The sequence below is a fragment of the Neoarthrinium moseri genome, assembly GCF_022829205.1.
Source record: "Neoarthrinium moseri strain CBS 164.80 chromosome Unknown scaffold10_Wmoseri_CBS_16480, whole genome shotgun sequence".
Classification (NCBI taxonomy): domain Eukaryota; kingdom Fungi; phylum Ascomycota; class Sordariomycetes; order Amphisphaeriales; family Apiosporaceae; genus Neoarthrinium; species Neoarthrinium moseri.
The window spans coordinates 307,168-331,054 of NW_026055124.1; the positions used below are offsets into that span (position 1 = coordinate 307,168).

At 54.8% G+C, this 23,887-nt stretch overlaps 6 protein-coding genes across 6 annotated transcripts; all 6 read left to right on the forward strand.

The window, feature by feature from the left end:
- Window positions 1-2,810: 2,810 nt before the first annotated feature.
- On the forward strand, window positions 2,811-5,442 carry JN550_003976 (uncharacterized protein; the record flags this gene model as incomplete). The annotated part of the gene is made up of 3 exons (XM_049315439.1): window positions 2,811-3,440; window positions 3,494-5,003; window positions 5,054-5,442. 3 exons carry the CDS (start codon window positions 2,811-2,813, stop codon window positions 5,440-5,442), a joined length of 2,529 nt encoding a protein of 842 aa, XP_049173998.1.
- Window positions 5,443-6,380: 938 nt separating this feature from the next.
- JN550_003977 (uncharacterized protein) lies at window positions 6,381-7,480 on the forward strand (the record flags this gene model as incomplete). Its single annotated transcript, XM_049315440.1, has 2 exons — window positions 6,381-6,766; window positions 6,829-7,480. The coding sequence occupies 2 exons, from the start codon at window positions 6,381-6,383 to the stop codon at window positions 7,478-7,480; spliced, it is 1,038 nt and encodes a 345-aa protein (XP_049173999.1).
- Window positions 7,481-8,903: 1,423 nt separating this feature from the next.
- On the forward strand, window positions 8,904-10,760 carry JN550_003978 (uncharacterized protein; the record flags this gene model as incomplete). The annotated part of the gene is made up of 4 exons (XM_049315441.1): window positions 8,904-9,138; window positions 9,220-9,302; window positions 9,383-10,493; window positions 10,549-10,760. The coding sequence occupies 4 exons, from the start codon at window positions 8,904-8,906 to the stop codon at window positions 10,758-10,760; spliced, it is 1,641 nt and encodes a 546-aa protein (XP_049174000.1).
- A 918-nt stretch (window positions 10,761-11,678) lies between these two features.
- On the forward strand, window positions 11,679-13,703 carry JN550_003979 (uncharacterized protein; the record flags this gene model as incomplete). Its single annotated transcript, XM_049315442.1, has 1 exon — window positions 11,679-13,703. One exon carries the CDS (start codon window positions 11,679-11,681, stop codon window positions 13,701-13,703), a length of 2,025 nt encoding a protein of 674 aa, XP_049174001.1.
- Window positions 13,704-15,008: 1,305 nt separating this feature from the next.
- On the forward strand, window positions 15,009-17,015 carry JN550_003980 (uncharacterized protein; the record flags this gene model as incomplete). The annotated part of the gene is made up of 2 exons (XM_049315443.1): window positions 15,009-15,690; window positions 15,817-17,015. 2 exons carry the CDS (start codon window positions 15,009-15,011, stop codon window positions 17,013-17,015), a joined length of 1,881 nt encoding a protein of 626 aa, XP_049174002.1.
- Window positions 17,016-18,347: 1,332 nt separating this feature from the next.
- On the forward strand, window positions 18,348-23,363 carry JN550_003981 (uncharacterized protein; the record flags this gene model as incomplete). The annotated part of the gene is made up of 2 exons (XM_049315447.1): window positions 18,348-22,046; window positions 22,098-23,363. 2 exons carry the CDS (start codon window positions 18,348-18,350, stop codon window positions 23,361-23,363), a joined length of 4,965 nt encoding a protein of 1,654 aa, XP_049174003.1.
- Between the last annotated feature and the right edge of the window lie 524 nt (window positions 23,364-23,887).

The window sequence follows — 23,887 nt, forward strand, 5'->3', positions numbered from 1 at the left end:
GATGAACTGCGCTGCGCTACCTTATGGAGCAGAGGCTGAACTTGAGCAGAGTCGGGGAGCGCAAGCGAGATGATTTCCCATCAGAAACTGCCCAAAGCACGGGACACACAGGGCGGACAGGGGAATCCTTCAGCGAGCGCTCTGGAGTCTCTGGGTCTGCAGCCAGACGGAAGTTGGAACGGGGGTTCAACAGCGCAACCTGGACGGGCGACGGGGGGTGGACCAGAGTCGCGGTGCTAGCGACGGCCGGGATAGGGACTGCGCGCGACGTGAGCCTGTGAGCATCTAATATTATCTAGTCGTGCCTGTACCTACATAGCTAGTCAGTGCCTAGGTAATTAGGTCGCTATCCTCCTTCTGCTGGAGATGAGCGAGTGAATGGACGCGCGAACGAACAGCTCCTGGGCCCTCACGGCGGGTCGCATCCGAAGAAGGGGAATCCTCGAGGTCACCACTTCCAGCCTGGCCTGCTCCGGCTTGCCCACTTTTGGGCCAATGGGCCGAGCTGATCTGGCACCAGATACCTCTGGCGAATAGATTCTGCTAGTGGCCCCAGCCCGGCTCCCGCGTGTTCTCTAACAGATCCCATCCCGCTCATGTCGCGACCCATAAGCCAGTCCCACCATCCACTTCGAGGTGCCCCTGGTCTTGCTGGCCCGCTCTGGATGGATCCGCTCATTTGACCTGTCCAAGGGTCACTTGTGTTGTGAGTTGCAGTTGACCTGGTTGTCTTGATCATTATTATCGTCGTCATCATCATCATCGTCAATGACAGTCGACTTGCTTGTTGCAAGAGATGACTTCCCCCAATCAAATGGACTGTAACTTGGGAGAGGGTTCAGAACTTCAGCCATGAGCGCCAGCCCAGCTTCTAGCGAGGAGATATAGTCGTTACGACACGTCCATGTCTGACAGCCCGGGGGACAGGACAGTACTTGGCCGCAGATACCTCCAGCTTATTACGCCTCGCACGCTTGTACGCTAAAGATTTGGACCCGGCGCTGGCTCACCCATGGGAGTCTATTGAAGCCTCAAATCATTAGTACATGGTACATGGCGGCTGATCGTTGATTCATTCATCTCAACGGCTTTCATTGACAATTGTGAACTTGGTGTATCTCGGCCACCTGCAACCACGAAGACCAGGCCACGAGTCCCTTTCGTTTCCGTGCCTCTTCCACGCTTCCACGGGAGCCACTTCTGGTGGCTTGATGCGGGCTACCATGCAGTAGCGAGTCTGGCCTCCGTACTGGTTGCACACTATGAAAGGGCGGCATACTGTTCCTACGCGAGTTCGAGGAGCCTGGCTGCAGCAACCAGAAGACTCTACAGTCGGGGAGCAAGCCCCCAGCGCTTACAAGTGCCCGAGCATGATGGCAGACTTGAGCAGACAACTGGTGAAACATTGTGAAAGGTCAACAAGTCCCGGAGGTATCCCACTCTATTCCATCAAGTCGAGTGCAGCTTTCGCAGCTTGTAGTCTTGATTGGCTGCGTTGGCGCCCATGGGAAAGGTGACCAGCCCACGCATGGGGCAGAACACCGTCCCTTTGAGGCTCCGAACCACTGGGAGAGGCTTCCGGCTGGACGAGTGCACCCCCCTCGAATCAGGGTTCCGTCCTGCTCAGCGTCTTGCTGCTTTTGCCAGGCCTCGGGCCCAATTTGGTACGAACTGAGGCACGAATCTGCAGCGGCCGGCCACCATCATCAGCGCTTCTGACTGTGTTGGAACTCGGAGGCCGCAGGTGGCACAATCAGCGACAGCTTGCAGGTTAAGAATAGAAACGTGGGGAAGCAACTTTGGGCTCTGCTCTACAGAGCTTGGACATTGAGCATGGAATGTAACTTACGTGGGCACTGTACTGTGTACCGCGAGCACCGGTTCGCATTATATCTGCCGTGGTGTATTAGCCAAATTGCGACAAGTTGATCGCTGGCATGCAAGGTCGTCCCCGTGAAAAGCCAGCAGCTCTCTGCCGCTGTGATCCAGTGTGTACCGTACGTGTAGGACCACCCCATTACTGTAAGGTTGCTGGTGATTAGATAGACAGTGCCAGCACGTTGTTCATCACCACTGTCACGCCCCGGCGACGAAGAAGCCCCGAGCCCAGAACATCTCACAGGGTCACAGTGGAGTTGACATGGCACGCTGTAAAGCCAATTTCCCTCGATGCATCGAGGTCTTGGCCGGCCTAATTCGCGCCGGGACCACCAGAGCGTTCAGGGGGCCCTCAATGGGAGAACATTGGCAGATTGGGGCCCCTGGACGAAGAGAGCCAGCACCCATGCCCCGTCCCCATGCGGCCCATGGCATCTCTGGTCGGTGGTTTGTCTGTCTCCCGTTCCGCGCTGCTCCCCATCTACCTACGCTGGTCAGAGCTCCCAGATGTGGCGGTGGTAAAATCCGGGGAAGCCCAAGCCCCAGGCCCAGCTGATGGGGACCAGCGCCATTTGGGTTTGGTAGGCCCGGAGGCCGTGGCACCAACCTCGGGTCTTGGGGGTGAGGTGCCCCATCACATGCCTGCGGGCTTGCTATGACGCTGGCAGCAACGCCGAACTGTCGGACAATCCGGCCAATCCTGCCGCGCATTCTACCACAAGCCCACGTGGATTGAACGTGAAGTGTCTCTGAAGCAAAGCCGTCGCGCCATTCGGGGCGACTCTTGTCTCTCATCTCGTGCTTGATCGGCCCAGACACATATTCAACTTACGCACCACCGGACAGTGTGCAGCACCTTTCAGCGTGACGAGTGCAATGCCATGCCTGTAGCTCCTGGATAAGTCCAGCGTCGCCTGCATCCCCGCGATACGATGGCCGCACAGTCAACGTTGCGCCATTCGGCCTCCCAGGACGTGCTGGTCGCCTTGATCGACAAGTACACGAAGCTGATCAAGGACCGACTCCAGAAGACGTCCCGCCAGACCAGAATCCTCGCGACCCTCGCCCTCGCCGCGACCATCATCCTCGGAGCCGAGGGCAGCAGGAGGTGGTGGAAGAGGCGCCACGCCGAGAAAGAGCAAGGACGAAAGCTGGTGCGCACGAATTCCTGGCTCTTCAACAAGGATGGGTCGAGGACGATATACGTCCCCTACAAGGACAGCACCGCCAAGGTCGTCATCAACCCCATCAGACCTCTGACCTTTGAGGCGCATCGTCGGCTCTTTCTCAACCCTCCCAAGGTCTCAGGTCTCGGAGATGGCACCGTCCCATCTGCCCAGACCAAGCCGGGGCTGAATCTCGCCTTCTTGCATCAGTTCCTCAGCCTGATGAGCATCATGATTCCGCGATGGACCAGCAAGGAAGCCGGACTGCTGGTTAGCCACGGCGTGTTCCTCATGCTTCGCACATATCTCTCGCTTGTGGTTGCGCGCTTGGACGGTGAGATCGTCCGCGATCTTGTCGCTGGCAATGGCAAAGCCTTCCTCTGGGGCATCGTCAAGGTATGTCCTGGTCTGAAGCCCGCGTATGCATTCTTACTGACTCTTTTATCTAGTGGTGCGGCCTCGGCGGGTTTGCTTCATACACCAACTCTATGATCAAGTTCCTAGAATCAAAGGTGTCTATTGCATTCCGGACCCGACTGACGCGATATATTCATGACCTCTATTTGAATGAGAACCTGAACTACTACAAACTGACCAACCTGGATGGTGGCGTTGGTCAAGGCGCGGACCAGTTTATAACCCAAGACCTCACCTTGTTCTGCGCTTCGGCTGCCAACCTGTACTCATCCTTGGGAAAGCCGTTTGTTGATATTTGCGTTTTCAACTACCAGCTCTACCAATCGCTCGGCCCGCTGGCCATGACCGGTCTGCTGAGCAACTACTTTCTCACCGCGAGCATACTACGTCAGCTTTCACCGCCGTTCGGCAAACTCAAGGCTGTCGAAGGGCGCAAAGAAGGAGACTTCCGTGCGTTGCATGCTCGCTTGATCGCAAACGCCGAGGAAGTCGCGTTCTATGGTGGCGCCGATATGGAAAAGACATTCTTGAATAGGGAGTTCAAGTCGCTGAAGAGTTGGATGGAGAGCATTTACATGCTCAAGATCCGCTATAATATCCTTGAAGACTTCATCCTCAAGTACAGCTGGAGTGCCTACGGCTATCTTCTTTCCTCTCTCCCAGTCTTTCTCCCTGCTTGGGGTGGTCTGGGAGGTGCTATGGAGATGGCTGCCAATGGAGAGAAGGGTGGCCGGGAACGTGGGCGCATGAAGGAGTTCATCACCAACAAGCGCCTCATGCTATCGCTAGCCGATGCAGGAGGTCGAATGATGTATTCGATCAAGGACCTCTCAGAGTTGGCTGGCTACACCAGCCGTGTCTACACTCTGATCTCAACCCTACACCGCGTTCATGCTAACGCGTATGCTTCTCGCCCAAGCGGAAATGAGCTCTACTCTCTCTCTGATGTACAGGGAACTATCCAGAAAGGCTTTGACGGAATCCGATTGGAAAACGTGCCTATCGTCGCGCCTGGACTTTGGCCACAGGGGGGTGAGGAGCTTCTCGAGTCGCTCAGTATGATCGTTCGCAGAGGCGAGCACTTGCTGATCTCCGGCCCAAATGGCGTAGGGAAGAGTGCAATTTCAAGGGTTCTGGCAGGCTTGTGGCCAGTCTATCGAGGACTCGTGAGCAAACCGAAGGCTGTCGGTGAAGACGGGATCATGTTCCTCCCACAGCGCCCATACCTCAGCATCGGTACACTGCGAGACCAAGTCATCTATCCCGACGGGGAGCTTGACATGCGTATCAAGCGGAAGACCGAGCATGACCTTAAAGCCGTTCTTGACGCCGCTCGCCTCGGGTACCTGCCTGATCGCGAGGGCGGATGGGACACGCGCAAGGAGTGGAAGGATGTCCTCAGCGGCGGCGAGAAACAGAGAGTCGGGTTTGCCCGTCTATTGTACCACGAGCCTCAATATGCCATCATCGATGAGGGCACAAGCGCAGTGTCAAGTGATGTTGAAGGTCTGTTGTACGAAACGTGCAAGGAAAGGGGTATCAGTAAGTTTATTCATCCAACATTGACACGAACATGTTCTGACGTCTTGCAGCTTTGATTACCATATCTACACGAGCATCGCTGAAGAAATACCACACTTTCAACCTCGTTCTAGGTCTCGGCGAAAGAGGAGACGAGTGGGAGTTTGAACGTATTGGTACAGAACGTGAGAAGATGCAGGTAGAGCGGGAGCTCCAGGATCTGCGCGAGCGGCTATCCCAGGTAGAGAAGTGGAAGCAGCGACGAGAAGAGATCGAATCAGAGCTGGCACAGGTTTGGACCGAGGGTGGTGAATCCTTGAGTCCTCCGCCCTATGTCGAGCAGGACCTGCAACAAGAACCCGAACAGGAGTCGCTACAAGGCGCCGATGAAGAGTCACAACAAGACGAATGGCAGGATACCACCGAATCGGCGGAATTCGTAGAGGCTGAGAGCCGGTAGTTATTTACCAGCACAAGCTATTTAGATCATGGAGCCTGTACTCATACCATTGCAAATCGCATATCCTGGACTGTCTGAATACCATACATGTGATTTGCACATTATCTGCCGGTTTAGATACTCCACTACTATGGTATGTCCACTTGCCCGCAGAGTCATATCCGATACTTTTGGGAGGTTAAGGCGTTAATTAAGTCGCACCCCGGTCTAGCGCAGCTACTTAGATCCGGCATTGGCGCGCTCCGCTGCTTTTCTAATGTCTCTCTGGCCTATAGCGTTCTTGTACCACACACCATAGTGGCATGCTATCGACGCCACGCGGGCGCCCGGCCCTGATAATTCCATCTGCTAGCTCAGAGTGGGCTAGGTGGGTGTTTTCTTAGTATGATCGCCAGATCAATTGTGCTAATTCGGTGGTCTTGGACGAGGCTCTAGCGACCTTCGCCAGGTCGTCGGGAGAGCATGTGTCTCTTTGCTTTCGTCATGAATTAGGCTGGGAAGCTAACAGTAGGGGATGCACCTCACCCGGCTGGGATGGATGTCCCCGACTTTTATGATTTTGTGTCTCAAGTCCTCATGCCCTTCTAGACATTGTTTATATTAGATATACAAGAACTCTCCGTCACGTCGCGTTCATCACGCGACACCCAGATTTAAGAGGCGCCGCCGCCCCTGAACCATATCGATGGCCGCGTCCGGGCTGTAACGGTGCCGTGTCATGCAGTCGGAAGCGAAGTACGGCCCTAGCGAAGAGTTACGAGTCGTGCCCGAAGTCTTTGCGCTCGGCAGCGCACTGAGCAAAGTGCGAGCATCTCGGGAGCTTATAGACCTCGGACGACACTGACGCAGATTTTGCGGAGAGCAGAAGGCCCAGGCGCGCTCGTCAAGTGATATTCAAGTCTGCATTCATCCCTCCCTCAGGGGGATTCCCGTCCGCCATGTCTCTAGCAACCAAAAGATCAACCAGGAGTATGAACAGTCAATGGCAAATGCCGGTCATTGAGGAGGATGACAACGACACCCCGGGGGCGCCGCCTCTGCCAGAGAAATCCCCAAGGCGATCGCAGCTGGTTGCTGAACAGTTCATGCAGCCGTTCCCTCGGGAACCACCTCCGGCGTATAGCATCAACACGCCTCCAGCCACGGCTAGCACCTCGAGCCCGCAAGGCAAAGAAGGTCTGCACGACAAACCTGTGAAGGATAAGAAGCCGGCTTGGCTCGCGAAGCGAGGTGGCTGGTGGCGCGTTGCTGCCGTGGCAATCGTCATTATCGCATGCATTCTGGCATTGGCGTTGGGTCTTGCGTTGGGTCTACGAAATAGGAGGTAAGTCTTTGGCCGCGGGCTGCGTTCTTGGACGAAAGGGCGGTTCCTAACACCTTAACCAGTACACCGACGACTACGGAGAGCAGTGAATCGTTTCCTGTGGTGTTCCCAGCTGGCTCATATGCCTTCAACACAGCTCTTGCCAACATCAGCACGGCATGCACATCGAACGCGAACACATTTCGCTGCTATCCGTACACGACCTACAGCGCCTCAAAAACGGCATCGTCCGCCACGTTCTACTGGACTATCACACAGGTCGGCGAGGCCGCCTACATGATCTCTGCCGCGCGGAACCCATTCGTCCCGCAGTTCACGAACATCTCAGTCGACCTCCTCGACCGCGGCCTGGCGACGGAGCGCATGACCTTCAGCTTCCCACTAGATCTCGCCATCGTCCCCGCCGTTGCCCTGGACGCCTCGAACACGGCCGCAACGTGCTACTTCAACGGCACCACCATGGGCGCCACGATCTGGACGAAGAAGGCGGCCGAGTACCCGAGCAGCGCAAATGGGTCCTCGGCTACCGCGCAGACATCAACCTCCTTCGGCAACTGGCCGTACGCTGTAGAGGTCTCGCAAGTTGCCAACTCTGGCGATGGCGTGCCGGATTGCAGAGATTCCAAGGGACAGCCGCTTGGCGACTTTGATTTATCGGGGGCGGCGCAGGGAAACTGCTCCTGCATGTATAGTAATTTCGGATTGGACTCGTAACTGATCAGCGTTTTTCATTTGTCACGGGCGTGCATTCATGTACTGATAGAGGGCAACGATCGAGCATGTGGTGTTACGGAAAGCGGGAGAATAATGGTTACTGGGCATCCGGCGCGGTTGACTGAGGCGTTGTGGCATGAACTTATGGCTGGGGGTATGATGATCCTTTCACAGCTACTTGTCGGCGTTTGTTCTAAACGCGTAAAGATATGAATGAACTCCTAATCAATTGGCTTCGCTAAGCATTGCGCACACCTGAGCTGGAACGAAATTGATGTACAACACTATTGGTTCGGTAACTTGGGTCTAATTTTATACAGGAAGACGTTTGGTCAAATTGCATCTCGTCGATAATGTGCGTGTCCATGGCGTTGGGACGAACCTTCCCCAGGCCTTGCTATTACCACTTAGTATAGCCCTATAGGGTTCACATCTATGATTCATGCAAGATCGGACTGGCGGAGTGTTTCATGCGAGCGAGGCGGTTCTGGCTGGACGTTCCACACTTTACCGATGGCCCAAGGTTCGCATACTCCCACTCAGGATCCAGAAGCTTATCTACGACCCTGCAAACATGCAACACGGTGATAAGGGTGACATCAGACGGAATCCTGTAACCGAACCAGTCAGTCTTTAATTTCTACTATTTGGAGTGGATGGCAGTCAATTATCATTACACTGTCAAGTCATGTACGTAATATAATGAAATGTTGGGGTCGTATCAGTTGTCTGCAGCAACCTGCATATGTGCCTGGGATGCATCAATAGGTAGCAGCACATCGTGTGAGCCCTGAGCCCCACCATCGAAGGTGGTGTCGATAAGCGACAAAGTGCCAGGTACACGTCGAGAAGCAGCAAACGTGAAGCAAGCAGTTACAGAAACCCAAATCCAGCATGGTGGAATGAACAGTGTAAACAGCAAGGCGACATGGCTTGGGAGAAGTGCCTAGACGCCAAGTCTGGTAGACGAAGACTGCATGTGAGCACATCCAGTCAAGCTTCTTGGGCTCTTGTGGCCGTTGAGCCAGTGCAGACATGGTATGTTAAGGGACATAGCGTACTTGATGTCTCAATACTGTCCAGAATGCACAGAGTGGATTGACGAATCATGTGCTGTTTTGATGAACATGCGTATCAGTGCTTGTGCGTTGATATAAGATAGGAGAGCATCCCACGTCGGGGACGCCCTGAGCAGTACCCACGAAACCATTCTGTCCTCCGTCCCTCAACCTCAAATCACTATACTCGGAGATTATAGAATCGTTTCGTCTTTGTACTTGTAGCAGCAAGCTCTCTTCAACGGGCTCTCTCCTCCCTCCGATCTAGGTGGGTCTTCCCGGCGGACTGGCCCGAAAACGCGGGACGGCGTGACTGGGCTTTGGACTCGGCCTTTAGCGGCACTTCTCGGGGTCCTCCCTGCAAAATGAGCAACATTGGGAACGGGGCAGCTCACGTCTCTCCGGCGGGGGAAAAAAAGCCGGAACTCGGAGGGCTCGAGGATGAGACCATTGCAGCAGTGGAGGGTGGCGTAGTAATCAACGCCGCTGGGTATCGGGACCAACTAAAACGCCAGTACAACCTATGGGCGCTCGCGGGCATCGCGCTCACCGTCGACAACGCATGGGCGGCTTTGGGGTCCTCGATATCTGTCTCGATAGGTAAGCAAATCCCAAGATAAATAGCCAAAGCCGTGATTTCATGTCTTTGCAAGGGCAATGCTAATATGCTTTTGCATGCAGCGAACGGCGGTCCTACTGGTCTTATCTATGGGCTTATAGTCGCTGTGTTCTATTATTCCTTCATTGGCTTGAGTTTAGCTGAGGTGAGTTGCCCGGTCCCAAGAACCAGAAAGGAGAATTGGGAGGCACCTTTTCGTCAGGAAACAATTAACGGATGTGGCAGCTTGCTTCTTCTGTGCCAACTGCTGGAGGTGTTTACCACTGGGCGACGATCGCCGCAGGACCGAATTGGGGCCGCATGGTCGGTTTCTTCGCAGGATGGATCAACTTTTACGGATGGATGTTTGATCTGGCGGCTTTGGTGCAGATTTCGTCCAACATCTTGGTTCAAATGTACGCGACATACCATGCAGACTATGTTGGCGAAGCCTGGCATGTTTACGTCACGTACATTCTCGTTCTGTGGATTTCAACCGGGGTCGTGATTTTCGCCAACAAGGTGGTGCCGTATACGCAACATGCTGGCATGTTTTTCGTGATCATTGGCGGGATCATTACGATCATCGTGATAGCTGCCATGCCGAAGCAGCATTCGTCCAACAGCTTTGTCTGGAATTCGTTTGACGAGAATAACGTCACCGGCTGGGCGGGCGGCGTTGCATTTTTGACCGGCGTACTGAATGGCGCTTTCACCGTCGGAACCCCTGATGCCATTACCCACCTGGCCGAAGAGCTTCCCCAGCCGAAGAAGGACCTCCCGAAAGCCATCGGGCTGCAAATCGGCCTCGGTGGCCTGTATGCATTCATCTTCGCCATCGCCATCGGGTACGCCATCACCGACATAGAGGCGTTGTTAGGCAGCAGCAACAACTATCCGCTAGCAACCATATACGCGCAAGCGACGGGAAGCGACGGCGCGACCTTTGGCTTGTTGTTCATACTGTTGCTCAGCACTTTCTGTTGCTGCATCGGGACTGTGCTGACCAATTCCCGGATCTACTGGGCGTTGGCTCGGGACAATGCTGTCCCTTTCTCCCCTCTGTTTGGCAAAGTCAACGAGGGTCTGAGCTGCCCCGTTTACTCGACATTGTTCGTCTCCGTGGTGGCCACTGGACTCGGTGCCATTCCATTGGGAAGCTCAACTGCCTTCATCAATCTGACGGGGTCTTTCATTGTGCTGACCACAGTGTCATATGCTATCCCCTTCGTGGCCAATATGGTGACGGGGAGGAGGTATTTCCCCGCGGGCCCATTCCACCTGGGCAAGCTTGGTTTTGTCGTCAACGGACTTGCGGTCTTGTTCATTATTTTCTTCGATATATTCTACTGCTTTCGTGAGTTTCCACACGTGAAGTCCCGTGCGTTGAGTCAGCTAATTAGTGTCTACAGCGTACGCGTACCCGACGGACGTGGAAACCATGAACTACAACTCTGTGATTTTGGTTGGAGTGGTTGCTTTGTCGGCCATCTGGTGGCTGCTGCACGCAATCAGGAATTACCCCGGACCAAAGGTGATGCATCTCTATATCCACGATGACTCCGCGCCATTGAATCAGACGGGATTACTGGAGAGTACCAAACCGAAAGAGGGTGTGATGTAGGGGAAACTGATCTGAAACGTCGGCGTATGTCCTCGATTAAAAGAAAGGAATTGAGGCATCGCGTGGTGTTGAGATGTTGGGTCATTAGTGTACATATAGTCTATACCTACCTAGTTAATCCTATTACGTAAACGAGAACGCAGCATGACACCAGACTCATAACCTGTTGGAGGTCGGTTCTAGCTTTATTCGATTACCAAGTGAGCGGTTCTTTACTTAATCAATCGGGCTACCTTCCATCTGAATGCAGAAGCGAGTCTAGCCTCCCATGCCCTCGGGGCATTTTGCTGTTTGAGTACTGTAACAAAGCTAAGTGGCTACGGTGTATAGCTGGTGCAGAGTGGATTGGTGTATACAAATAGGTCCCTCGCAAGTGCAACAGGCCGGCTACTTTACTTCTTAGTAGCCAGCCTCTATTCCATGTCACTGATGGGATTTCCCAAGTGAGGCATGCAACCCGGGTGCCGGCACATGTGGTCTCTCACTATGTTCCAAGTTCTACGGCACATGGCACCGAGCCACCCACTTTTTCCCAGGCCACCACCGTCTCACTAACCAGCAGATGTAAGATGGTGGGGATGCCGTAAAGCCGGTTACTGAAAGCAGTTGGTTGCGTCATAACCGCAGCGGCTCAGCCCTCGACAAGACGCCCACGCCTGGTGCTGCTGCCGCCGCCGCTGCTGCGTGTAACTCACTAAGCCCCCAAGCTTGATCCTAGACCAGCTGCGCAGCATGTGGTTGCCAGAAATAATACGTGTGGCTGTACGGGATACGCGTTCGGCATTGCCAAGCCGTATCCTCGATTTCCTCATGTCTTCAACATTTCCGGCCTTTCAGATACCGTAAGGACAGTTGTATATCTTATTGCCCTGGAGCAGTCCTCTCTAATTCCTCTGCATTCATTCGACGGATGCCACCATGGTTGAAACCTCCGCAACAGTGGCGGCCGGAGAGGTGACTGCAGATGCATCAACGCCGACGCTATCCACGGCCGCTGAGGCCCCGCGCGCGCAACCGCCGTCAGGGCCCTTCCCCTTCCCTATAACCCCACCACAGTCGCCAAGGCCCGAGAGCGACTCCAAGGTCTCGGTTGATACCGCAGCTTCTCGACGTTCCCCTCGTTCACATCAACAGTACTTGGATTCGTTGCAGCCGCCGTCCGATACGGACTTTGTGCGCCTCGCCAAGGTCCAGGAGGATCGGGAGAAAGAACACAGGCGACGCAACCGCCATCTCCAAGATCGATCCGTACACCTCGCCTCCGAGTTCATGGAGGCAAGGCATGATTTCGCTGTCGCGCAACGAGATCACCACCTTCACGCTTCGGTTGACCATGCACAGACGGATAGTAGCGACACGACAATGGCGGCCGAAAGTGCGGATGGTGATCGCGAGAGCGTCAAATCCAAGGCTGCCACTCTGATTCAGCGCAGCTATCGTGGCTACCGCGTGCGCCGGGAGATGAAGGGCCTGGGCATCGACGCCGGCACAAGGTGGACACATGCGATTAGAGACGCACAGTGGAAGCAGCTTACCACGCCCCGGTCTCGTGGCAACAGCTTGCTCAGCCCTGCAAATGCCGGCGCAGAGGAGGAAGGCCATAGTCATGGGGCGCGGCCAAGATCCAGTACATCTGCAGCAAGGTTGAAGTGGAAGAAAGCGGCAACGATAGCAATGAGAGCGGGCGGTGACCAAGACTCGTCTCACTCGGATGATGACTCTGAGTCGTCCTCAGAGGAGGAACTCGCCGACGACCCCGGAATGACGCCGGAGCAAAGAGAGGCTGCCAGAAGAAGGAGAGATTCCATGAACATGAAGCGGAGGAAGAAGGCCAAAATGATGGGTTTGCAGTATTTTCTCGAAATGGTGGATCTGAAGCACAGATATGGCTCGAACCTCCGGCAATACCATGAGGAGTGGAAGAAAGCAGACACCAACGAGAATTTCTTCTACTGGCTTGATTATGGCGAGGGCAAGAACCTGGAGCTCGACACGTGCCCAAGAGAGCGGCTCGAGAGAGAACAAGTACGGTACCTAAGCCGGGAGGAGAGGCAGCACTATTTGGTCACAGTAGACTCTGAGGGGCGGCTGTGCTGGGCCAAGAACGGCATCCGTATCGACACAACGGAGGAGTGGAAGGACAGTATCAAGGGCATTGTTCCCGTCAATGATAGTACACCAGCATTCGCTCCCTCCGTTGAGGCTCATTCGCAATCACGTTCCCAGGATCAAGATGGCTTGGATTCAGATTCAGACTCAGACGCATCTGAATCCGAATTAGAGGCAGCGAGGGCCGCAAAGTATGCCACACCCACGCTGGACGATGCGAAGGGGCTCAAGAAGGTTAAGCATGTCTCAGCAGCTACTATCTTCAACAAGCTTTTGCGCAAGTCTGTTCGCAAGAACACGTGGATATTTGTAGCCGACACAAGCTTCCGTCTGTACGTCGGCATCAAGGCGAGCGGTTCATTCCAGCATTCTTCGTTCCTGCAAGGCTCGAGGATCTCCGCAGCCGGGCTGATCAAGATCAAGAATGGGCGGCTCTCCAGCCTCTCCCCTCTATCTGGTCACTACCGACCTCCTGCGTCCAACTTCCGGGCATTCGTCCACTCGCTTAAGGACGAGGGTGTGGATATGAGCCATGTCAGCATTTCGAAGAGTTACGCGGTCCTCGTTGGGCTCGAAACTTATATCAAGACTCGAAAGAAGGGCAAAGAGGCGCTGATGAAGATGACGCATCGCAAGGAGAAACTCCTGGACCCCGAGCAGGCAAGAAAGCGCGAAGAGGCAGAAAAGGACAAGAGCGAGAGCGCCGAGCTCGAGCGACGTCTGCTAGAAAAGGAGTCGCAAGAACGTGATGGGAATCGGGTCAGGATTAGATTCATGCAGCGACTTGGCTTGAAACCACGCGAACCTCCAGTACAGAAAAACGAGAAGGTCTGATGGCGAAAGCCTATGTGGACATTCACGAGCGATGAGGTGTAATGGAATTGGGTGGGTGCATGGGTAATGGGCATTGGGATTGGCGGTGATTTACTGTGTCTCTTCTGGCGTATAAATACCCCCTGAGGCGTTGCGTACTTGTGAGCGGTGGTGCGGGTTTAGAGTTATCAAGCATGGCGAGTATAGGCCTATATCCTAATAGTCTTATCATCATTCTGCATAGTGGACACTGGGCACGAATCACAACCGGCAGGAAGAAGATACAATGGTTATTCTTGATAATGTAGTATTGCAGTATATCTCACTGTACTAAATTTTAGACATGCATCTTCATCACTTCATCGACGTCGTTACTGTGCCGGGGGGATTGTACCCGACTCTTGGCGAGATATATTTCACCCGTTTGGCAAGTTTATTGGTATAAACCAGTGTTACCTTCGAGTCTAAACATTATCTTCTGGGATGTGCAGAGAACATTGGCGCAGTTGAAATGCAGATAGATCCATGCGGCTCCATCTGGTCTATAAGTTCCTATTCGTGGGTGCAAAACCTGATGAAAATGCTATACTGCGGCAAGAGTTGTCTTTCACTCGAGGTCCTCCTCTCACCACTCTTGTACATAGAGTCGTCCAAGGACGGAAGACCAAGCACTCTACTCGACTCTAGGGTATGTGATGGACAAGTCATTGTTACTACGGAGTTGTCGCTCAGCCGAAAGCCCCCATCGATACAGTAGAACCAACCTTCAGCTCACGGGGTCGAGGGAATAATGGCTCGCCGTCGTGCAATTGAAAATTTCCTGGGCCGATCAATCGAGCTACTACGGAAGAAGCATCCTGTCGGACAAGGTACCTCCGTGGCTTCTGAGGGGTTGCGCAATGCCAACTGGAGCTTGCATTCAAGTGCAAATACGCGGCGTACATAAGTACTGTGAATCGATAATCAAGTGCGCATGTTTAAAAGCGAGTTCGCAATTGTAAATGCGATGATTGACGACTGCATGGGACGAAGAGCAAAGTCTAATTTTCCGCCCAGCGGTCGGTCGTCTGAAGTTGGCAAATTTGTTCTAGGGGATGCTTGTCAGCGCCGTGGCAGAGGTGCAGTGCCTGGAGCTGGGGGGAGCTTCAATTCATTTCATTTTCCATGACTGGACCGCCCGCAAAGCACGTCAATCATTCTTTCGAGAAGTGTGAACAAGGTGGGAACAAAAAAAGCATGCAGCAGCGACCTCCCGCGCAAGCAGCAAACAGACAAATCGCAACCGGCCAAGACGAACGAACATGATTGCGAACTCAACCGCCAGCGATGACCAGGACCAGGACCAGGCGCTCCACTAGGCGAGCGGTAGCTGAACTGGAAGGCCGTCAGGTGCAACAGGCCCCAGCCCAAGCGCAGAGCCAGCGCCGTAGCGGGCGTCACAGCGCTCCCAGCCCCAAGACGGGCGCGACGCAGCACACGACGCGGATGCAGGACAACATCGCTCAACCACGCCCGCCCGCGCGAATGAAGAGACCGCTGGACCAGATCAATTCGAACTCGGACCCTCTAAAGTCCAAGAGGGCGAGAAACAAGATCGTCATCGAGATCCAGGCAAAGTCCCAGGCCGTCCACCCGCCCAAGACGGTCGCCCTGAGGACAGCGCAGAGACCGGCCGCGGGCGCGACGACAACGACGACGACGCAGCAGACGCAGCAACCGCCGCACCACCACAACAAACCCCCTCCTCGGCCGCCACCGCCGTCCGCCGCTGCGCAGCCAGCACCCGCGGTCAAGACGGCGCACAGTCAGCTCACAAACCACCAGAAGAAGGTCATCAATGGCATCAGGCACGAGCTGGACCGATTGCAGCCCAGTGCCGCCGATGCAGGCCAGGCCAGGGAGCCCGGCCGCAAGCTGAGATCGCAGGAGGCCACGCGGTTCAAGAGCGAATTGTCAGCATACTTCCCCGACTACGATGAAGTAATCGGCAATGATGCAAAGGAGCACCGTACGTAACACCACTTGCCCTCGATCACATTAAGCCCCGATTGATGATCAGTCCTACTCCTCCCTCGCGAATTTCCTCGCTGCCTGGTGCCGTCGCATTGCTGACGGGTTTTTTCGGCCCATACAGACGTCCTCAACATCGAGACTCCTATTCTAGTCGTCGACTCCCAGGCATCCCCACACTACAATGTCCGAAAACTCCCCCCACGGCACGCGTCACCACTCGTCCAACCCCAACAGCTCCCCACGGGCAGCTCTGGCAATCGGAGCAGACACGATCATTCGCACAAGCCAATTCCAGAAGTTTACCCTGTAAAACATTTTGGCGATATATTATTCACAAATTTGTACGAGGCACAGCGGATCGATTTTGGGTTCCTAGGAGCCAGACACAGCAGTGATGACCCTCAAGATCCCTTGCCCGATTCGGCCTACGAGCCTGCACACAGGAAGGCCGAACGGTTAGAGAAGTCGATTCGAAACACCGAAAAGGGGCGGGCACAGCATGAGAAAGATCAGATCATCCGCCTGCTTGGCGAGCTGCAGGGGCCTGACTGGCTTAGGACCATGGGTGTTAGTGGAATCACCGAGAGCAAGAAGAAGACCTTCGAGCCCGCGCGGGACCACTTCATCAGGGGGTGTCAGGCCATACTGGACAAGTTCCGCTGGTGGTCGTTGGAGGAGAAGAAGCGGAAGCTAGAACGGGACCGCGTCCAGGCTGAAGAGGCTGCCAGCACGGGACTGGATGACGAAGAAGATGTTTTAGAAGAAGAAGAAGACGAAGAGGCGGAGGATGAGGATGGAGAGGAAGAAGAAGAGGAGGAGGAGGAAGAAGAAGGAGGAGGAGAGGAAGGGGGTGGAGAGGAGGAGGCGGAGGAGCAGACAAAGGACGAAGTGGCAGACAGTGAGGACGAGGAGATGCTCGATGCTACTTCGGCGCAGGACATACCCGACGATGTGAGCGACGGCGACCCGCCGGACTACAGCGATGTGGACGCTTCCATAGCGAAACAGTTGCACGAGGAAGCGCTGGCAAGGGTGAGGTTCGCACCCTCAGTGTCCTCAAGACGGTCGAGGGGCGAGCCCGCGGGGTCACCGCCGCCTCCGCCGCCCAAGGTGTTCAAGTCCTTCTTCCAGAAGCAGCACGAACGCGACGCGGCGCTGAACCGGCCGCGGCGGAGCAGGCGCGTAGCCATGGCGTGGGGCCACCACATACCGGAGACGACGGAGGAGGAGTTTGAGCTCGCGGAAGAGTACAGGGACGACGAGACGATGCTGACGCGGGAGAGGAAGAAACGGCGAGAGCGCCGGGGCAGTCGACGGTGAATGAATGTCGGTTTTGTTCCTGTGGTGTTTTTTGGGGGGGAGGCTTGAGTTGTGCAATCATGATACCTTGGTCGCGGGTTCGGCGTATGGCATGCCGTCAGAGGTTTTTGACATTACTTGTAAAATGGGTGCATGCCTGTCAATAGAGTTACGTGTTTTACCCGTTTCTGCTTCATGGTCCGAATCGTTGCAGTGTACTGTCTCTCTCCATCGGTGAGGCAGCCAGAAGTTGGTCGAAACTTGTCCAGTTGTTCTTACAGGGAGAACGAGGAATCGTCACTCGTCAGGAACGCAGAACCTATGATGATATGATGTGCAAGAGCGTAATCAAAACCAGAATCGATGGTTAAAGGCTTGCTGCCCAACCCAGCAGGCCACAATGAATTGTGCGGGTCGATTGACCTCGTCTGTCTCGTGTGCATGCAGACTCGGTAAGTCAACTGTCTGCTACCACTGTCTGCTACCACTGGAAGCACTCACGCAGGCAGGCAGGCTCAGTATGGGTATGGAGCGAGCCCTGAGCTCTCTCTGGTTGTGCCCCGCAGTCTGATTGGCTGCAGCTTGCAGCTACCGGTACCTAGGTACGTACCTCTGCTCCGCCGTACAGAGCTTCACGTTCTGCCTGCTGCCCACCCGTACCTAGGTACCTTACCTAATCCAAAGCGCGACAGTATCCAGCATCCGCATCGCCATCGCCATCGCCATCCCCATCCTCGACGGTGGCCGTGGACCAGCAACAACGCGACTATCGCTGTTGGTGTCCGGTCTTCTTTTCCCTTCGGACCCTTCTTCGACTGGGAATACGGATCCGCTCAGGCGACACTGCTTTTAGGCGCAAAAGGCACACGCACACAGGCCCAAGCTCAAGCGACAGCGCGTTCCCTCAGGTTGTCTTTGCGTCTGGCACCATCCCCAAGTCGTCGTCCACTTTGCTTGCGCCAGGGACCAGCTGCCTTGCTTGCGATATTCACAGTACCGTCGCCAACCTCACGTCAACAACCAAGCAGAAGCGCATTCACCCCGCCACGCCGCCTTTGCACCCCCGCCCCTCTACGGCTCCCACCTGATTGCCACCAACCTACCACGGTCGTAGCAACACTTTGCTACCCACGATATTCATTGCACCTGCCTCCCTCCGATCGCCGGTCCACCTCTTCCACGGCCGCGCAGACCTGACGACTCCTCTCACGAGTCACGGCGCCCCAGGGAAGACCAAACCATCAAGAGCAAGAAAACAAAAAGCCTTCGAGTCTCCTTGTCGCACTGCGCCTTGTCACGATTCCATGATCACGATCCCGCCCCAAGTGGCGCGGCAATCTTGAGGCCTCGAGAATGCCGGCTACTCTTCTTGAGGCCGACGCGGTCCTCGGTCCGGAGGCAGAGCTCGACCTCGCTGCCGCTGCCGCCCCCGAGCCGCTCGTCGATGACACCCCTCCTCGGCCGTATACAGTGTTTCACGAGCACGTGGCGCTCGACATTGACCTGCGGGAAAAAGTCATCAAAGGAAACGTAGATATCTTCATTAGTACCCAGGGCGCCGTATCCGAGATCTACCTCGATGCCCGGCAATGCGAAATCGACGTCGACCACATCACCGTGAGCTACTGTCCTGCGAAAGCCGTCTACGATGATCCAAGCATCAAGGCCGACACCCCCGAGGGCTACCAGTGGTCCGCAGGCCAGTGGAGCATTCGCAAACAGCGCATGCGGCCCTTGATGCACCATCATCGCAAAGATGAAGCCTCGGCCGAAGAGCATGAGCAGAAGATGAACTGCCACCCCGTCGACGAGTCTCTCTGTGTCACCATCCCACCCATCAAGGATATCCAAGCAAGCCTGGCCAAACACAAGGAGCTGCGCTCCTACATCCGGGAGCAGGACGCGCTGGACCAGTGGATAGACCAGTGGGACAAGGCTATCGAAGAGAACGCCACGGCTCTGTTCAAAATCAACGTTCCATTTGTGCTGAAGAACATCCGGGACGGGCTACACTTTGTTGGCGTAGACGAGACCGACACGAGATACCCTCACATGTATACTCGCCATTCCAGCGAGCCGGGGGCTGCCTGCTCCATCTTCCCCTGCATCGATGATCCGGCTTGTCGCTCATCCTGGCGCGTGTCTCTAACTTTCCCTCAGACCCTCGGTGATGCCTTCCGGAGGCGCCCGTCTGCGCAGCCACCAAATGTCAATGGCACCGGCGCCGGCAGCAAGAAGCGGAAGCATGGCGACGACGACGCCCTCTCTCCTTACCTCGCATTGACCGAGGAAGACAAGATGCTTGAGTTGACGGCTATCTGCTCGGGCAAGCTAGAGGACGAAGTCATTGACAAGCATGACGAGACGAAGAAGACCATGACATTTACGTGCAGTAACAAAGCAGCACGCCACATTGGCTTTGCCCTGGGCCCATTCGAGCACGTCGACCTGTGGTCGGAGTTCAGAACGGAAGAAGACGATGAGAAGTTGGCTTCCAACGCGACCAAGGTTCACGGTTACTGCCTGCCGGGACGGGCGGACGAGGTTCGAAATTCTTGTGCTGCCCTCGTAACGGCAATGGATCATTTCGCCCTAAACTACGGCCGCTATCCATTTGACAACTACAAGATGTGCTTCGTCGATGACATGGTTGTCGATACTGTCCCTCTGTGCGGCTTTTCACTCTGCAGCAACAGGATCTTATTTCCACGGGACATAATCGACACCGAGATTGAAGTCACAAGAACGCTCGTCCATGCGTTGGCGAGTCAGTGGTTCGGCATCACCATCATTCCCAATAAGAAGTCGGATATCTGGCTAGTAATGGGCATTGCCTGGTTCATGACAGACTTGTTCATGAAGTCACTCGCTGGGAACAACTGGTACCGGTACCAAATGAAGGATCAAGCGGACCGCTTAGTTGAGATCGACATGAAGAGGCCATCCCTAGAATCACTAGGCGAGCATCTGCATCTCGGTGGTTTCGAGGTTGACTTCATGAACCTCAAGGCAAACCTGGTCCTGTTCATCCTTGATAGGCGGCTTTCGAAATCTTCCGGGAGCGCAGGCATTGCCAGAATTATCGCCAGGATGGTCCTCAAGGCCAACTCGGCGAGCGAGGCCGCCGATGAGATTCTGACTTCCGAGAATTTCCGCAAGGCTTGCGAAAAACATGGCCAGACAAAGCTGGAGAGCTTTTGGGCCCAGTGGGTCAAGGGGTCTGGTTGTCCCAGATTCGATGTCCACCAGAAGTTCAACAAGAAGCGACTTCACGTTGAAATGAATGTGCGCCAAACACAAGATATTGCCCAAAACAAGACTAGGCAGCTCGACAAGGATGACTTCTGGCGGGAGGTTGTGGAGGAGAACCAAGAGCACCAAGTCTGGGCAGCCGACATGCACCACTGCTTTACAGGACCCATGACTATCAGGATTCATGAGGCCGATGGTACTCCGTACGAGCACATAGTGGAGATTCGCGACGAAAACGCCAAGACGGTCAAGTTTGATATACCTTACAACACAAAGTATAAGCGCCTGAAGCGTAACCGGCGTCAGCGGGAGCGCCAGATTGCCGGTACTGCAAACAAGCCCAATGAGGAGAACGCGGACGAAACTCTGATTTACTGCCTGGGGGACGTCCTCCAAACCGAAGAAGACATCGAGCGATGGGACCTGACGGATTGGGATCCTGACATGGAAGCTAAGATGGACCAAGAGTCTTACGAGTGGATTCGGATGGATGCTGACTTTGAGTGGATCTGTACAATGAGGACGAACATGCCCGCGTACATGTACGTCTCTCAGTTGCAGCAGGACAAGGATGTCGTGGCACAGCAGGACTCTATGCTTTATTTGGGCAGGGAGGCATCTAGCAGGCCGCATCCGTTGATGTCCACCATCATCACTCGGACTCTAGTGGATGCCCGTTACTTTCACGGCGTTCGAACCATGTCAGCCGGGACGCTACCCAAGCTCTCCTTGGACATATTAAATCAAGTCGGGCTCAGGCATCTCATGATGACCTTCAAGGAGCTGTTCTACTTGGGCGATGAGGATCGGCCACGACCCAACGACTTTTCGGATAAGCGTCAATATATCGTTCAATGCGCCATCCCTGGAGCCGTTGCTCAGGCACGGAATAAGGATGGACATTGTCCAAAGGAAGCCCGAGATTTCATTCTAAAGCAGCTCCGAGACAATAACAACGAGGAGAATAACTACTCGGACAGCCTCTACATCTGTAGACTCATCGACGCGCTTGCGACATGCCTCATCCCCGACCAAAAACGTGTCAAAAAGCAGGCCATGTCCTTTGCTTTCGGCGACGAAGACGAAGAGGATGCAGCTGTGGACCCTGAGCCACAAGCATTCAAGGAAGCAGCTCTGGAGGAGATTGATCGATACCGTAGGATGGACGAATACTCTCCTTCGTTTCAGAACTGTTTTACTGTCGCAACGCTTGAGGCCCTGGGTCGCCTCATGAAGGCCGAGGTGATACCATTGAACCCGCTCGTCTTCACACAGTATCTGCAGGACATGACCGTTGATATCGTACGCATCAAGGCGTTCGAGATGCTTGTCGAGCTCAAGTTTATGGCCAAGCCCGTGTTTCTCAAGTTCTTCCTCTCCGTCATTTCCACGGACAGGTCGCCATTCATCCGCAATCGGCTCTTCAAGATATTCTGTCGTGGTCTGGCCAGCATTGCCTTTGGCGAGCATGAGCAGGAAGAGAAGGCCGCCCCAGCTCCTAGCGAGGGTGACCTCATTGTGGAGCAGGAGTCCGGCATTATTGAGGCGAAACAGAAGCTGAAGGCCCGAAGGGAGAACCTGACTGCGGCTTTGGCTGCTTTGAAGGAGGTGACAAAGAACGATCTGACTTTGCAGGAGGTTGTCTGGAAAGCTTTAGACTCACCCGTCCTGTCGGTTCCCGAGAGGAGAAACATCTTAGAACTCTGCGCAATTCTGTTCGAGGAAGACGACCAGTTCCTTGTGAAATTCAATTATCCCAAGGTGTGGACATGTGCGCGTGGGCCAAAGGAACGTGGCAGGGTAAGTGAATATTCCAAAACAGTGTTTGTCAGCTCTGCTAACAATTGGCAGTGTAAGATGAACTTCAAACGCCACTTCCGTACGAAGTCGCGCAAGACCTATGCCACCCCTACCGTCTCACGTCCAGAGCCACCAAAGCGCACGATAACCCTGAATTTGAACCGAGCACCGAGTTTCAAGGCGACAACGCCAGTAGCTGTCAAACCTCCGTCCGGAGTCTTCCAGCCGCCGCCAAAGCCAACTCCACCGAAACCGACCATATCGGCCAAGGTCCTCAAGGAAGCGGTCGTCGCTGCTTCTGCTCCACGTCCTGCCGAACCTCCTGCTCCTCCGAAAGAAGTTCGCAGAGATAGTATCTCTGTTCAGACCCCTCGTCCTAGCATTGAGGTTTCTGCTCCTGTTCACTCGGAGCGGAAGGCACTTCCAGGGAGTTCCGCGAAACTCCAGTCAACCTCCAAGGCAGCACTCCCCAAGCCTCAGATCCAGAAAGTGCAAGCTCCAAAGATTGCGCCGCCAAAGGCTGCGGCACCCAAGGTTGTCCCCAAGTCGCCAATACCTCCAAAACCCAGTGGAGAGTCTCGTTCGAACAGTCTGGCTCCACAGCCTCCCAAAACTTTGAAGCGTCCCAGCGCAGAGCCAGCTGAAGGACCGCGGCCGACCAAGATCGTGAAGCTGAACACCAAGGGCATACCGGCAAGCGCATTCCAGAAGCGGACCAAGGTAGTCAGGCTCCGATTCAAGCAGTGGGACCGACTCAGTATCCGCAAACAGCCGTCGGCTACACCCGAAGCTGGATCAATCCGTGCGACCCCTAAGGGATCACAGTCACAGGCTCCAAAAGAGCGTTCCAATTCAATTGTTGTCGGGTCCTCTATACCGTCACAGGCGTCAAAGCCGCAGTCTTTACACAGATCTTCTGCTCCCAGTGGCTCGGCCCCTTCGCCTTCACTACCCTCCAAAAAGAAGTCCACCAGTCCTCCTTCCCTGCCCGATATGGGCAAGAGCGCCAGTGGTAGCATCTTGGTGAAGCACGACCGCAAGCCTCTCCCGGGAGGCGCTGAACGCAAATCACTTCCAGGGGGTGCCGAGCGCAAGTCTCTCCCCTCGGGCGGCGAGCGCAAAACTCTTCCTTCTGGCGAACGCAAGGTCCACTCCTCGGGCGAGCGCACCTCCCTACCGTCCTCCGGTGGGCGTACCTCTTTACCATCCGCGTCACCTCACTCGACGCCCTCTCACCCAGCTTCCCATAGCTCATCTAGCACCGGAGCGCCTCTGAAGACGAAGTTCAAGATCAAGGTCAAGCCTAAGCCTGACTGAGCTCTCCATGCTTCAGGCGGCGGCCCTTTGAACAACGCGCTCTGGTTGTCTGCTGTCGCTCGTCTACCCCAGTCGTACATAGATCACTTACGACTCTCTTTTATCGTTTCTTGTCTGCGATGGATGCATGGTTTCTGCGACCCTGAAAAAAAAAGTTGCATAGCACGGCGTTGATCGGCGGATGGGGCATATCAACTGTGAATGATGGTGCCTGCATTCCGCTCGGATTGGTTTGATTTTCAATTGGTCAGGGCGCGCACGATTACCTTTGCGCTCCATTGTCGTGGTTAGCAAGGCCAGGGTGGACGTGTAGTAGTAGCACAAATTAACAAAATGTTGCAATGGCATCCCAACCCCGACTGAAGTCCGGCCGTGCAAAGAGTAGGTCTGTCAGGTCTCTAAGTTAGATGTGGTCTCTCCATTGTTTTTCCAATCATGATGCACAACTTGATGTACATCTTCCCGTCACATGGCGCGTGACGCTCTGATGGTCTACACTGGGGAACATATCTCCCTTCATATCA